The sequence below is a fragment of the Falco rusticolus genome, chromosome 4, assembly GCF_015220075.1.
Source record: "Falco rusticolus isolate bFalRus1 chromosome 4, bFalRus1.pri, whole genome shotgun sequence".
In the NCBI taxonomy this organism is placed as follows: Eukaryota; Metazoa; Chordata; class Aves; order Falconiformes; family Falconidae; genus Falco; species Falco rusticolus.
Window position 1 is genome coordinate 7919536 of NC_051190.1, and position 12734 is coordinate 7932269.

General features: G+C 51.3%; 2 protein-coding genes and 1 long non-coding RNA gene across 4 annotated transcripts in view; 2 read left to right on the plus strand and 1 right to left on the minus strand.

The window, feature by feature from the left end:
- The window catches only part of RHOA (ras homolog family member A), a 26787-nt gene extending 21818 nt beyond the window's left edge, over positions 1-4969 (plus strand). For both annotated transcript variants that reach the window (XM_037383964.1, XM_037383965.1), the window contains 2 exons: positions 2590-2720; positions 3700-4969. In XM_037383964.1, the coding sequence (XP_037239861.1) occupies positions 2590-2720; positions 3700-3873 (305 nt within the window). In that variant the 3' untranslated portion in view covers positions 3874-4969. The remainder of the gene's footprint in view (positions 1-2589; positions 2721-3699) is intronic.
- On the minus strand, positions 3961-8333 carry LOC119146397. Its single transcript, XR_005103722.1, has 2 exons — positions 8238-8333; positions 3961-5480 (listed from the first exon to the last, which is right to left on the minus strand). It is a non-coding gene; the product is annotated as an uncharacterized LOC119146397 (long non-coding RNA).
- Positions 8334-8628: 295 nt separating this feature from the next.
- GPX1 (glutathione peroxidase 1) lies at positions 8629-9624 on the plus strand. Its single transcript, XM_037386888.1, has 2 exons — positions 8629-8868; positions 8987-9624. Exons 1-2 carry the CDS (start codon positions 8629-8631, stop codon positions 9350-9352), a joined length of 606 nt encoding a protein of 201 aa, XP_037242785.1. The 3' UTR covers positions 9353-9624.
- Positions 9625-12734: the final 3110 nt, after the last annotated feature.

Below are 12734 nucleotides of genomic sequence, written 5' to 3' on the forward strand. Positions count from 1 at the left end.
CAAATAACCTGGGTTTTTTTGCTCTGCTTGGGGAGTTAAAAACAGGGATTGGAACTACACTGGAATGCAGCACTCTGACTGCGGGGAATGATCAGAGGCTGGAGATTTATACTGTCCTAGTGTGCTTTCTGGTGACTGACATCTGCTTGTGATGGAGGAAAGAGAAGAGTTGCCAATGTATGATTTCTGAGCTCCAAAAACATATATTTCAAAAATATGGGCACCTCTTCTGTATGCAGTCTGAGACTGAAGTCTTCACTAATTGACATCAATATCTACACGTTAGATTTATATATATTTGATCTTATAAAGATGTTTTTGAAGAGACAAAGGAGCAGGAGATAGAGCTACTCTTATTTCTAAGAGTCGGCATCTCTGGAACTTTTGATTTCTATTTGAAATGGTAATTACTCCATCCAATGTAGTCTCCTAAACAAATACATTGTGGTAGTACTTTCTTAAACAAGTGGATGTCTGTAAAAAACTCCCTTATCTGCTTCTCACCAGTGGGATTTGTTCACTAGTGACTGTGAGGTTTCTTATTAGAATGCAGATAACGTTAAGGTAGGTGTTTAGACACGCCAATTCTGTGTGTACAACCAGCTGTGCTCTGATAAAAACCTTCTGTGCAGTGACTGACTGGTACTTGTTTGTAACTGGTCAAAATTATGTCCATGCATTGAGCATCTCCTAGCCAGAAAAAGTGAGACCCCTCTGCTTTGTCTATTAATGACAGGTGTTAAATTATTTTAACTGGTGCTCATATATGGGATACCAGTTCTGTCTTAAATGTATTAAACCACTGAACCCTTTGGAGCTTTTTGCCACCAGGGCAATCATGGTCACTGCAAGCTGTCCTTAGAGGGGCTTTTTTACTACACCTCTGATCTGTCTTATGGATGAACTCTGCTTCTCAGAGTTGTGTCTTAGGAAGAAACAAGAATGAAACAAAAAGAATCCAGGAAGCACAGAAATGCAGTTAGTGGAAGGATTAGTCCTGAATGCAGCTGCCACAATGGTTGAAAAATACCATTCCTGCCAAAATTCGTAGGTTTGAGTAAATGAGCAAATAAAATATTCCTTAAGCCATTACAGTGTCATTACAGCCTGACTGGGTTAAAGTTTGGTAGCTGCTCAGTCTCGTTTCTTGCCTTGCCTCTAAGGGGTAGCAGCTGTTGAACGGGCAGTTGAAAGTATCTTTTTAGAAAAACCAGTGCCAGCTTGGTATCTGGGAAATCCTTATCTCCATCACTTCCACCTGATCCTGTGTTTAGAGACACCTTGCATTGTCTTTATCTCTCTCCAAAACAGTTTGAGGTTTAGTTGGCAGCAGCGCTGAGGCCATGTCTGGTGTAGCTGTGAACAGCGACATGCAAGGTCTGAGCTGCGCTTGTTTCTCCTGCATGTGCTGCTCCCCGGGCAGCTGGAGAGCTCACAGACTGCCCGCCCTGGAAACAAGATGGGTCACTGAACCCTGCAGGCAGGGGGAGAGACGTTCACTTGAGTCCAATCTGATCTTGGCTATTTTTTCCTCGCTCTCCTCCCTTCCTGCTCACTAGTATCGGAGCGCCTGTGTCCCTGGGAGCAGTGGAGGGAGCAGGGAACTGCCAGACAGCTCTTCAGGTGTGCAGCATCTGGAGGCCGGCACCCTCTGAGCACTCCAGGTGCAGCTGTAGAATTGCTGTTTTGGCTGTAGTGCAAAAACTGTCTTAAATGCTTGTCTTAAGTTGTTCTTTCAAGCAAGAAAACAATACCCTAATAGTGAATGTCTCTTCAAAAGCTGAATGGAATTTTGTGAAGATAAAAAGGGGTTATGTAGTCTGCAGGTACATCCACCGGGGAATCTCACATGTCTAAGAGCTTCTGAAAGCAAAGCCTAATATTTTGGGCCATTCAGCACTTCCTGCTATATATCATTTATCAAGGTTTTGCTTTCAAAAGCTGTCAAATCTTCCATTTGCAGCTCCATTTAAAAAAAAGTCAGGTAAGGAAGTTACATTAGGAGGACGAAGCTCCTTGTAGATGAGTGCAAATTCATTTGCTGCAGATAGGGAGAAATGGCAAATCTGCAAATGACTTACACAAAGTCTTTGTTTCTGTGCGTCTGTAATTAGCATATAGAACAACATTTCAGCTACAGTTAATGGGAGACTTCGGAGTGGTTGTTTGATGTTGCTTTATAAAAGGAAGAAGTGATGTAAAAACTTAGCTTCAGGGTTGCGCCCATCTTTAGCTTCTGGAGATAAATAAAATGTTTCTCTTGAAGCAGAATACTCCGTAACTTTCTGCTTCAGAATTCTGCATGCTGTTCTTTGAAGTACCTTATGCTAACCCTTGTCAGGCAGCTACTGAGAGACGTAGAGAAGCCAAGAGGTTAGGTGTCCCTCAGCCTTAAAATTACCATAGACAGGCCTGTCTTTTTTGCTTATACCAGAACAGGTCTATTTGCTTCCCAAAGTAAAAGTAGAAGAAGGGGCATCAGTGTGGATTAGCAAGCTAAAACCACTCAGACAGCAGGTAAAAGTTTCAAAATAAAACTGTCCTCAGAAGTGAGTTTTAGTACAGTCATATTTTTTTTTTCCTCCCTAGAAAACATCCCAGAGAAGTGGACCCCGGAGGTGAAGCATTTCTGCCCCAACGTGCCTATCATCTTGGTAGGAAACAAGAAGGACCTGAGGAATGACGAGCACACAAGACGAGAGCTGGCCAAAATGAAGCAGGTGGGTTCCTTTCTGACAGTCTTAAATAAACAAAGAAAGTGTATAGTGGTTGTACCAGAGCATTAAATAGGCATCCACAGCTTGCTGCCAGCTTCCTATGGGCTGCATAATGAACACTTATCCATGACAGAAACCAGAAAGTATCTATTACCTTTAATTGAGTGTTTCTTTGTTCATATTTGGAGATTTAGCTTGTAGGAAAAGGCATTCTCAGCAATGAAAATGGCTATATTGGGTTACTAACAGCCAGCTGATCTCCGTGCTGGAGAGCTGGATCCCTGCGGTAGAAAGGAATTAATTAGGAGACATCAACACATCAAGTGCACGCACACTTGAGTTGTTCTTTATTTGGTATGTTCAGGACGTGAAAGGAAACAGTTGTATTGGTAGGTGTTTTGAGGTGATAACCACCAGTGCTGTAGCTCACTCCTGAGCCTCATCGCTAGGTTTCTCTTTCAAATTGAGTCTGAAACCCCTGGCTTGGGTATGGGACTACAGATAATTCTGCTCTGTCCTGGAATTTTTGCTCCTGTTGCATAATATTTGCTTTTAGACAAAAGCTGAGGCATTAATTTGGGGATTTGTTCACAGGCTTTTGTTACAATTGGGGCAAAGAGTTGCATAAATGTTTCTTCAGAAATTAGCAATTGCTCAAGTTTCAAAGGATCTTGCAGCCTTCATGCTCAGAGGTGTTAGAAAACGGATCATGTCTTCAAGCATTGGTGCAGTATGCAAACATACACCCCATCTTTGTAATCCAGGCTGAGGTGCATGCCGCTTCTTGAGAAAATAAGCGAATTTTATTTTATATCTGCCTTTATTATTTACAGGACCATTCTCAGGGGAACAATTATTAACTAACCAATTGATTATGTGCATTTAATCCAGAAATTCCTTTGCCTTTGTTGGGAAGCTGGGTGGGAAAGGGAAGGCGGGTGCGTGTTGGTGGTTCTAACGTGTTGCTTTTGTGCTGTTATAGGAGCCTGTCAAACCTGAAGAAGGAAGAGATATGGCAAACCGCATTGGTGCATTTGGGTATATGGAGTGTTCGGCAAAGACCAAAGACGGTGTGAGGGAGGTTTTTGAAATGGCCACTAGAGCTGCTTTGCAAGCCCGGCGTGGCAAGAAAAAGTCCGGGTGCCTTCTCTTATAAAGTGTGGCCAGAGGAAGATGGCCAAAGCAGCACCCTGCACTTGAGTAATTTTGAAGTGCTGTTTATTAATCTTAGTGTATGATTACTGGCCTTTTTCATTATCTATAATTTACTTAAGAGATTTAAAAATCGAGTCATCTTGCTACCAGTATTTAGAAGCCAACCATGATTTTTATAACAATCTGCATCAAATTCATCTGTGCACCCAAGGTTAACCTCAACATTCCTCTAACAAACCTTTTCTGCACTCACAGGATATGCCAGGCGCTAATTGAAGACAATTCTCTATCTTCTTTCTTCTCTCTAGAAAGAGAAAAAGCTGTCAACACAGAGGATTGGTCTGTAACTACTTTCTAACTAACGTCCTATTCTAACTGAGTACAACAGTTACATGGCTGTATGTGGAATCAAGTGTGGCTTCAGTGCTATCACATTTAGGAAGATCTGATTTTCATGGCTCAGTGGTGTAAAACATTAGTTTGAAAATGTGATCACTCTGAAATGACCAAGTCCCATTCAGCTAAGGAAAAGTGAGGGTTCTGTGGTTTCATGTTAGTTACCTTTTAGTTACTGTGTAATTAGTGCCAGTTTAAATGTATGTTACCAAAAATAAATCTATTTACCCCAGCTTAGATGTAGTATTTTTTGTATAATTGGATTTCCTAATACTGTTACTTGTAACCTCTGCGTTAAGGTGTTCTGGGTTTTTTAAGAAACTGTATTTGAAAATAAAGTCCGATGGAAAGCAGCTGGTCCTCTTCCCCTGTTCATTTGTAAGAGTCTGACCCATTTGAATGATTTGAGTGGTCTGCACACCCAGGAGGAGCTTTTTCCATGACGTGCCGTAGGGATGAGAAAAGACAGCCTGCTCACACTCAAAGCTTCTGAACTGTTCAGTTGCCTTAAGTTCATTGCTGGACCCAGTTTCAAAACTAAAAGGAAAAAAAAGAAACTTTTTGTGTAAGTTTGGTTACCATGTAGTGATCAGACTCCTAACCTGTGAACTTCTTGCTGTTCTGCAGCTAACTAAACTCTTTCTGTATTTTCATTTTTCCAACAACTAATAGAATAAAGGCAGTTTTCTAAGCTCCCTGTATCCTGGTGTCTGTATTCCTCACTCTGGGGTTTTGGGCCAGCATATTGACAGCCTGAATCAGAAACACCATTTTTTGATACAGCTGTGGTAGGATTTGCTGAACAGTTGCAAGTGCTTTAATACTTATTTTTGTTCCCCAGCAAGTGATACCCATCTGCTGCTTGCAGCAGTGGTGAGTAGCAAAGCTTCCCAGGAGCTGCTTTTGATACTCAAACCAGACGAGAGGGCATCAGTTGAGTTGGATTTGTTGGTCTTGACTGTGGGAATAGACGAGCAGGAGGCGGTACGTAGGAGGGGAGCGCAGGAAGAAGGGAGGAGATGGCAGCAGTGTTGCTGTAGAAGCATGCAGTGATGCGCAGCATGCCGGTCTACTGTCGTGTGTGTGCTGCTCGCAGTGGTATTTGCGGCAGCTGCTGTTGAGCTGAGAGCCTCTGCCTGCAGGGCTGGGCAGGAGGGAGGTCCAGTTGCTGATGAGAGTCCATGGAAGTGAGCACCTAGCTGTATCCATGTCCTAAAAAAATGCCAATGTCACTTTTTTTTTTTTTTTTTTTTAAATGGTCCCGATTCCTTTTCCTGCAACAAAGGAGAAAGAGCTCCAGCTGTGGGAGTGCCCTGTACCTCTGGTCCTTGTCCTCCCTCTACAGCCGTAAGACTCCCCAGAATGAAGCACCTGGCCAGCCCGGTGGTGGCACCCACCCCACCCTTCCCTCCTTCCTCCCCGGGTGCCTGTTCTCCACCTGCGTGGGGTGACGATGTGGAGCAGAGCAGGACGTTCCTAGCTGCAGCTGCACAGGATTTCATTCTCTGCCCCGCTGACACGCTTACTCACTCCTGCAGTTCCCTTTTTGAGGGTTCTGTTGGGTGGTTTAGGGTGATGGTGCCATTGAGCAAAACCGGGGGTGTTCATTCTGGCAGAGCGCCTGGGTTGCAGTTCTTCATGGTGACGGTTACAGAGCAGCTTTGCAGCTGCTCTTCAGGGGTTTTGAGTAAGGTCTACATGTTCCTGAGACACAGCTTGTGACAACCCACAGCTGTTGATGCACCTCCACCCAGAAGTCAGTAGTTTAGCATCCCGGTTTTAATTTAAGCTCTTGTTAAGCTGCAGCACCACCTCCCCACCTCTTCCGTCTTCTCCACCAGCTGGCGTTACGTTTCCGCGCCTGGCCTGCCTTTCTCCAAGTTCAGACACATTAAGTTAGTGTCTCCCATTTACAACCAGAAGCTCCAGCTCCCTCTCCTTGTCCCTCGCACCGCTGGCGTCAGAGCAGAAGCCTGCTCAGGAGCACGTGGTTGTGAAGTTATCAGTTCTTTCCTCAGCCTTCCTGCCTTCAGAGGCTGGCAGCCTGGCTCCCTTTGGGTTCCTGTCACATCTGTCACCTCTGGAAGCCACCTTTGTTGTGGATGAAACGGCTGAGGACACAGATGGCCAGGCCAGACCTGGGAAATGGGCGCTCAGCGCTGACGGAAAGTGACCAGCCAGGCAAGGAGGTGTGAAGGAGCAGGAGAAAAGCCGGGAGCCAAGCGCCAGCCCCCCGTCCAGGGGAGGGAGTTTGGTTCCAGGAGCGCAGAGAAGATGTAAGCAGGAGGCTGGATGGTATGGCCTCGTGGCCTTTGTGATTACTCACTGCTGTTGCTGTTAAACAGCAATCTGACTTTGCAGGACAACTGTCACTTGTCACACAACTTAAAAGGGGTCCCTTGAGCCCATCTAGTCCCTCAGGAGCTCCTGGCGCTCCTCCGGATCCACGTTCAGCAGAACGTGTCCAGGCACGGGGCGTAGCTCTGAGCCAGCGAAGTTGTTCGGCTCACTCGGTTTCCTGAGAACTCGCTCACTGTGGAAGGGAAAGCTCAAACCTGCGCTTGTCTGAGGAGGTCGGGGCCCCAGAACCAAACTCCCTGCTTCAGATGAAATCCCCAGGTCCAGCCAGAGGACTGAAGATGCCAGTCTGGGCAAGCGTCAAAAGCGGCAGCAGAGCAATGCCTCTGCGGCACTGCCACAGGGGTCACCCTGAGGAGAAATTCCTCTTCTTCAAGCCACCGTGGCTCACTGTGCCCAAGGGGCGGGTGAGGAGTCTGCGTGAACTGTAACCACCGATTTACTCAAGAGCAAAGACATGTCACGTGCCTCTGCTCCTCCCCACAGCTGTTTCCCTGCCGCTCTGATCTCTCCCGGGACACTTGTCATGGCTCCTGCTATCAGTCCTGCAACATGGTGCAAAAACTGTCAGCCCCCCAAGATGCAGGCTAATCAGGCGAGTCCCCAGAACTCACCACAGCCAGGAACTATTCCGGTTCCCAGTTGTGGGGACAGGTGCCAAGAGTGGCCCAAAGCAAAATCCCTGGATCCTGCGGTCACCTGGGCAGCCAGGCCAGAGATGCAGCATTTCGCAGTGCCCTGTTAGTGACGGCTGGCACTTGGGGATGTCCCCACTGCCAAGCATCAAGGAGAACGCAGAGCATCCCCCTGCGCTCAGGGGCCCAGGCTGCCTTGGCCGGGGGCCAGGGCTGATAAGCAGCTGTCTGACCTTGGGGCTGTCAGGAATGGAGCTCACTTGGTGCAAATGCTGGCTGGAGCCTTGGCAGGGGCTCCCTGCTTCCCTGTGGGAGCCGTGCTGGAGCCGAGGCCCTTGCTCTCGGTCCCTGAGCTGTGCTGCCCCGCGGTCCCTGCGGACATCACCCTGGACTTAAGTGCCTCTCCCATGCTCCGGAGGAGGGCCATGTCCCAGCACAAGGACCCGGGGGGGAGCAGCTGGGCCAGCTTGCGTGGCGTGGGCGCGGGCAACAGTCAGCGTAGTTCACTGGGGGCTGCCTCGAATCCACCAGAAAACAGGCAGTTGTGTGGTGTGCATTGAGAACTTCCAGAGCAGAAGCAGTAAGGCAAGAACTGGAAAAGCCAGGGATGGGGAAAAGCAACCGCTGAAGTAAAGGGGAGGCTTTGCCTGCCTCGAAGGGGTGGGAGAATGATGAAAGGGGGTTGAAGAAGGGAATTTCTGGCCCCTCTCAGACCCCTCGTGCTCCTCCTGCTGGCACACAGCCCGAGGGTGTTTCTCCCCCAAGCTGCTCGCCTTGGCAGCCCTGCCCCGGGAAGCTGCTGCGGCCCCCGGTGCTGCGGCCCCGTCCTCGGGGGCTCCCGCTCCCGTGAGGGTTTGAACTCCGGGGACCACCTTGCGTCGTGCTGATTCCCCGCAGCGTTCCGGGCCGTGGCCGGCGCTCCCGTGCGCGTTACCCGCGGAGCTGCAAACCCCCCGGCTCCGAGCCTTCGACTCACCAGAAAAGGCCCAGCCCCCCGGGGAGCTGGGGGGCAGCGGGGGCGCAGCGGGGGACCGGCCGGGGAGCTGCGGGCTCGTAGGTCTGCGCGCACCGCCGGGCGGGGCGGGGCCGGGCGGGAGCGGGCGGGAGCGGGCGGGAGCGGGCGGGGCCGGGCGGGAGAGGGCGGGAGCGGGCGGGGCCGGGCGGGAGCGGGCGGGGCCGGGCGAGAGCGGGCGGGGCGGGGCCGGGCGGGAGAGGGCGGGGCCGGGCGGGAGAGGGCGGGGCCGGGCGGGAGCGGGCGGGGCCGGGCGGCAGCGGGCGGGGCGGGGCCGGGCGGCAGCGGGCGGGGCCGGGCGGGAGCGGGCGGGGCGGGGCCGGGCGCGAGCGGGCCCCGCGCGGCAGTGTTGGCCATGGCGGCGGCGGCAGCGGCGGCGGCGGCGGGGCTGGCGGGGCTGGCGGCGCGGCCGCTGGGCGCGGCGGAGCCGCTGGCGCTGGGCTCGCTGCGGGGGAAGGTGCTGCTGGTGGCCAATGTGGCGTCGCTCTGAGGCACCACCACCCGCGACTTCCTGCAGCTCAACGAGCTGCAGCGGCGCTACGGGCCACGCGGGCTGCAGGTCCTCGGCTTCCCCTGCAACCAGTTCGGACACCAGGTAGGGGCCGGGGGCGGGGGGCGGGGCGGGGGGAGCCCCCGGCGGGCTTGGGGGAGCCCCCTGGCCCGGCTGGGCTCTGACGGCCTCGCCGGGGGCGGTGTCGTGTTTGTTTCTCCAGGAGAATGCTAAGAACGAGGAGATCCTGCTCTCGCTGGAGCACGTACGTCCCGGCAACGGCTACAAGCCCAATTTCATCATGTTCGAGAAGTGCGAGGTGAACGGGAAGGACGCGCACCCCCTCTTCACCTTCCTGAAAGAGGCGCTGCCCTTCCCGCACGATGACCCCTCCTCGCTGATGACCAACCCGCAGTACATCATCTGGTCCCCCGTCTGCCGCAACGACATCTCCTGGAACTTCGAGAAGTTCCTCATCGGCCCCGACGGCGTGCCCTTCAAACGCTACAGCCGGCATTTCGAAACCATCAAGATCCAGGATGATATTGAATTGCTTCTGCAGAAGGTTCCCAAGAATGTTCTGGAATAAAGCAGAGTGCCACAGCGTTCGCCAGCTGGCCCCCTTGCTTCCTACCTTGTGCGCCCGCCTGTTCCCCTCGCAGGGGGCTGCTGCTCAGGCAGAAATCCCGATGTCTTGTGCAGGTTTTGCTTGTGATGGTGCGTCTTCCAAATTCTCGAAGTGTACTTGATGTTTTCAAAAGCTGCACGAGAATGTTTGGGAAACTATGCCGAGGAAAGCAGCCATGAGTCTCAGTAGCTTCCTGTGATTTTCTGAACAAAAATAAATGCTACTTTCTTTAAGGCTGTGGCTTGATAAATCTGGGCGACTTGGGTCAGCTCACGTGGGTGCTCACAGGGTGAACTCAAACCACTCGAGTGTGATGTCACGGTCAGGCTGAAATCTGAGTGCAAACCTAGGGCAGCGTGATGGGCGAGCAGCGCTCGCAAGCCCTGCAAACTGAGCCAGGGCCACATCTCACCTCGCACCTAACAAGCTTGGCCGGGTGGGAGGGTGGCACGCAGGGAGCACCTTGCCAAACTGCCCACTGGACCTTGCTCGGGGCTCGCCCGCAGAGGAAGGACACAGCACGCAGCCAAGGGGTGATTTTGCATGGGCTGCTGAACCCGCAGCTAGGCTACCCCCAGCACGCTGTGACAGGGTAACGGGTGTCTCAGGCAGGTGGATGCGGCTGTGCTGGCAGAGGGCTTGGGGAAGAAGAGCCCACCGGCCAAGGCCCACCTTGTTACCTGGCCTCCCTCAGTAGATGCCCAGGGGAGGCTGAGAACCAGAGCAGCACCCACCGTCCCTCCCCTTGTCCCAGAACCACTGCCCCCTTGCTGGCTTAGCTGTCTCCTGGCTCTATCCCGTCTCGCATCGGTGGTAGCCACAGATCTCTACATACTTGCCCAGTCCTACGTGAAGCCCGTATTGCCTTCATGCACCCCCAACACCTTGCAGCACAGGGAATCGCAACAAGAACCAGTTCTTTCACTTTCCTGGTCAACCTATTTGACCACTTCTCCCACTGGAACCGTGCCCTGCCTCACAGCATCCTTGTTGCCCTTTGGGCACAGGAATCGCATGTGGCGCTCCAGGTGCGGGTGTGCCAGGATTCAGGCAATATTTTCTTTCTACTCCTTCCCTATCACTTTTTTGACTCCTGCCAACCATAAAGCTGACAGGTATTTCATGGAATTGTTAGAATAATCCTGATGCATTGTTCCTGTGTGGCAACGCTGGGTTTACAGCCTGCTGCTGAACAGCTGGAATTAGGATAGGTTTCCCCTGAGAAACTGTGAGCCTGTGCCAAATTTCATATGCCCTCCTTTTGCCCAGTGGCTCAGGTCCTTCTGCAGGTAAATTTTCACCCCCTGAATAGCTCTGTGAGCACGTTTTCATGACCAGCCACTGTGCACAAGGCCTTGTAGCACTGAGCATAAACTTGGTGCTGGACTGAGGAGCACTAACAGAAACCTGGGCTTTCAAAGAGAAGCCATAACACTTTCAAGCACTAGTGCGCCGTTTTCATCATTACAAACACTTGGGATTTGAGGGTTTGGGGTTTTTTTCCTGTTCACAGCTTCTCACCTCACCGGTTCGCTGGTTGCTTTGTCACTGTACCTAGACTCAAGGCCTCCTCCGGGCTGAGGAGAGACACGGGGGCAAAACCTACCGCCAGCTCTACCTTGCTTGCTGCTGACCTTGAGTCATCCGGCTTTGAACTCAGATTGCACAATCCTCACCGGGCTATTTCTTAACTTCCATAACAGCTTTGTGGAAAAACCAGGATGTTTTCAGTAGCTATTTTGGCTCTGGAGCAGAAGCTGCTTGATTTGGGGGGTTATTTTTTCAGTTAAATCTACTTCCCTCATTGATGCAGGACATATTTTGAAGTATGTGGAGAAGACCGAGGATCATGGGCAGCAGGAACTCCCTGCATTGAAAAATCTTTCTCGACAATGAGCCTGCAGCACTTCCTCAATCCTGACTCACCAAACTCGAGCCGTATGAGCTCCCAGGACCTCCTTTGCTTTGCCGGTTCCTTATCAGCCTGTGGCCCCTGCTGAGCCCCACTGCTCCCCTAACACCTGCTGCTGTTCCAACAGCAGCCCTGCCAACAAGGGTCTCTCGCCGAGCCTGCCCGTCACAGAGGCGTCTTACACCCGGCTTATTCAGCGCTAATGGCCGAGGGATTTATTTACCTTCCGGCTGCTGGGACTGCGCTAGCAGAAAAACAAAGCAGCAGCTCTAGAACAGATACAGCCACGCCAGCAGAAGTACAGTGACGTGATTCCTGGACGAAGATTAGCCATGTCAGCAGGAAAATGAATGATCCCAGTGTAAGCATACCTGCAGGAACTCTGCAGTGTAGATAAAAGCCTCCCAGCCTTGTTATTCCCAGTCTTGTTTCAGCGTTCCCCAGAGCAGCTGGCTTCTGGGGCAAAGCAGGCTGTGGTGCGAAGGGCAGCCTGTGGGCTGGAAACCTCCGGCAGCAACACCTGTGGAAGAGCACAGCCCCACCCCCCCCCCCCCCCCCCCAGGCTCTGGCACCCAAATGTTTTTTGGTTGTGACCAGTGGGGATGAAGATGTTTCACTTCTGTAATGTAGTAGCTCTATGGGGAGGGTAGACTCGAAGAATCCCAGGCGATTCCTCAGGGATTATAAAATGGCCCAGTTCTGTTTCTGTAATTTCAGAGAGAAACAGACTGATTCAGTAGGAAACCTTTTAATAAATACGATTACTTCAGCAGACTTGGATATTTCCGTGGCTTGAGGATGCTGTCCTTTCAACGTCTCGTGTCTGTCACATCTACACTCCCACACTCTTATTTTTTTCTACATGTACACTTCTATTGCAAACAGCTTGTCCCTCTGTTAGCATTCACCCTGCTTTTCTGTTCTACGTATCAGAGTCCCATAGACCCCTCGCTTTCCAGAGAACGTTTGTTCCTCCCCTTCTCCCCTCCCAGTGATATTCTCCCCACCTTAGCTGCTGATAGTTGCCATCAACTTCTTAAATCTTTAAACAAGTCCAGGTATATGAAGCTGCAAAGAAAAGTATCCTTCCCACTGTCTCCCTCTCCCAGGTTTCCCTAGCGTTCTGCCCACCAAATCCCAGCGCATCTCCTAAAATCATGGTAGGTGAGATGGGGTGTTCAGTAGCGTCTAGTCAGTGGAAATGTCATAAACTCTTTTGTACTCAGCCTGTTAAACGTTCTTTCAGCTATTTCAAATCCCTTTCTCCTCCTACTGAGCTTTCTTGCACCCACTAAATTTTGAGATAGCTTTTAGCCACCAGGTTTGATCTTTGCCATCGTAAGGCAGGTAGGAAACACCTGCCTTCAACTGGGTGGCACTGGAAAGGGCTTCATTCCTGTTGGTGCCGCTCTCTCAGCGAGCAGCCATCAG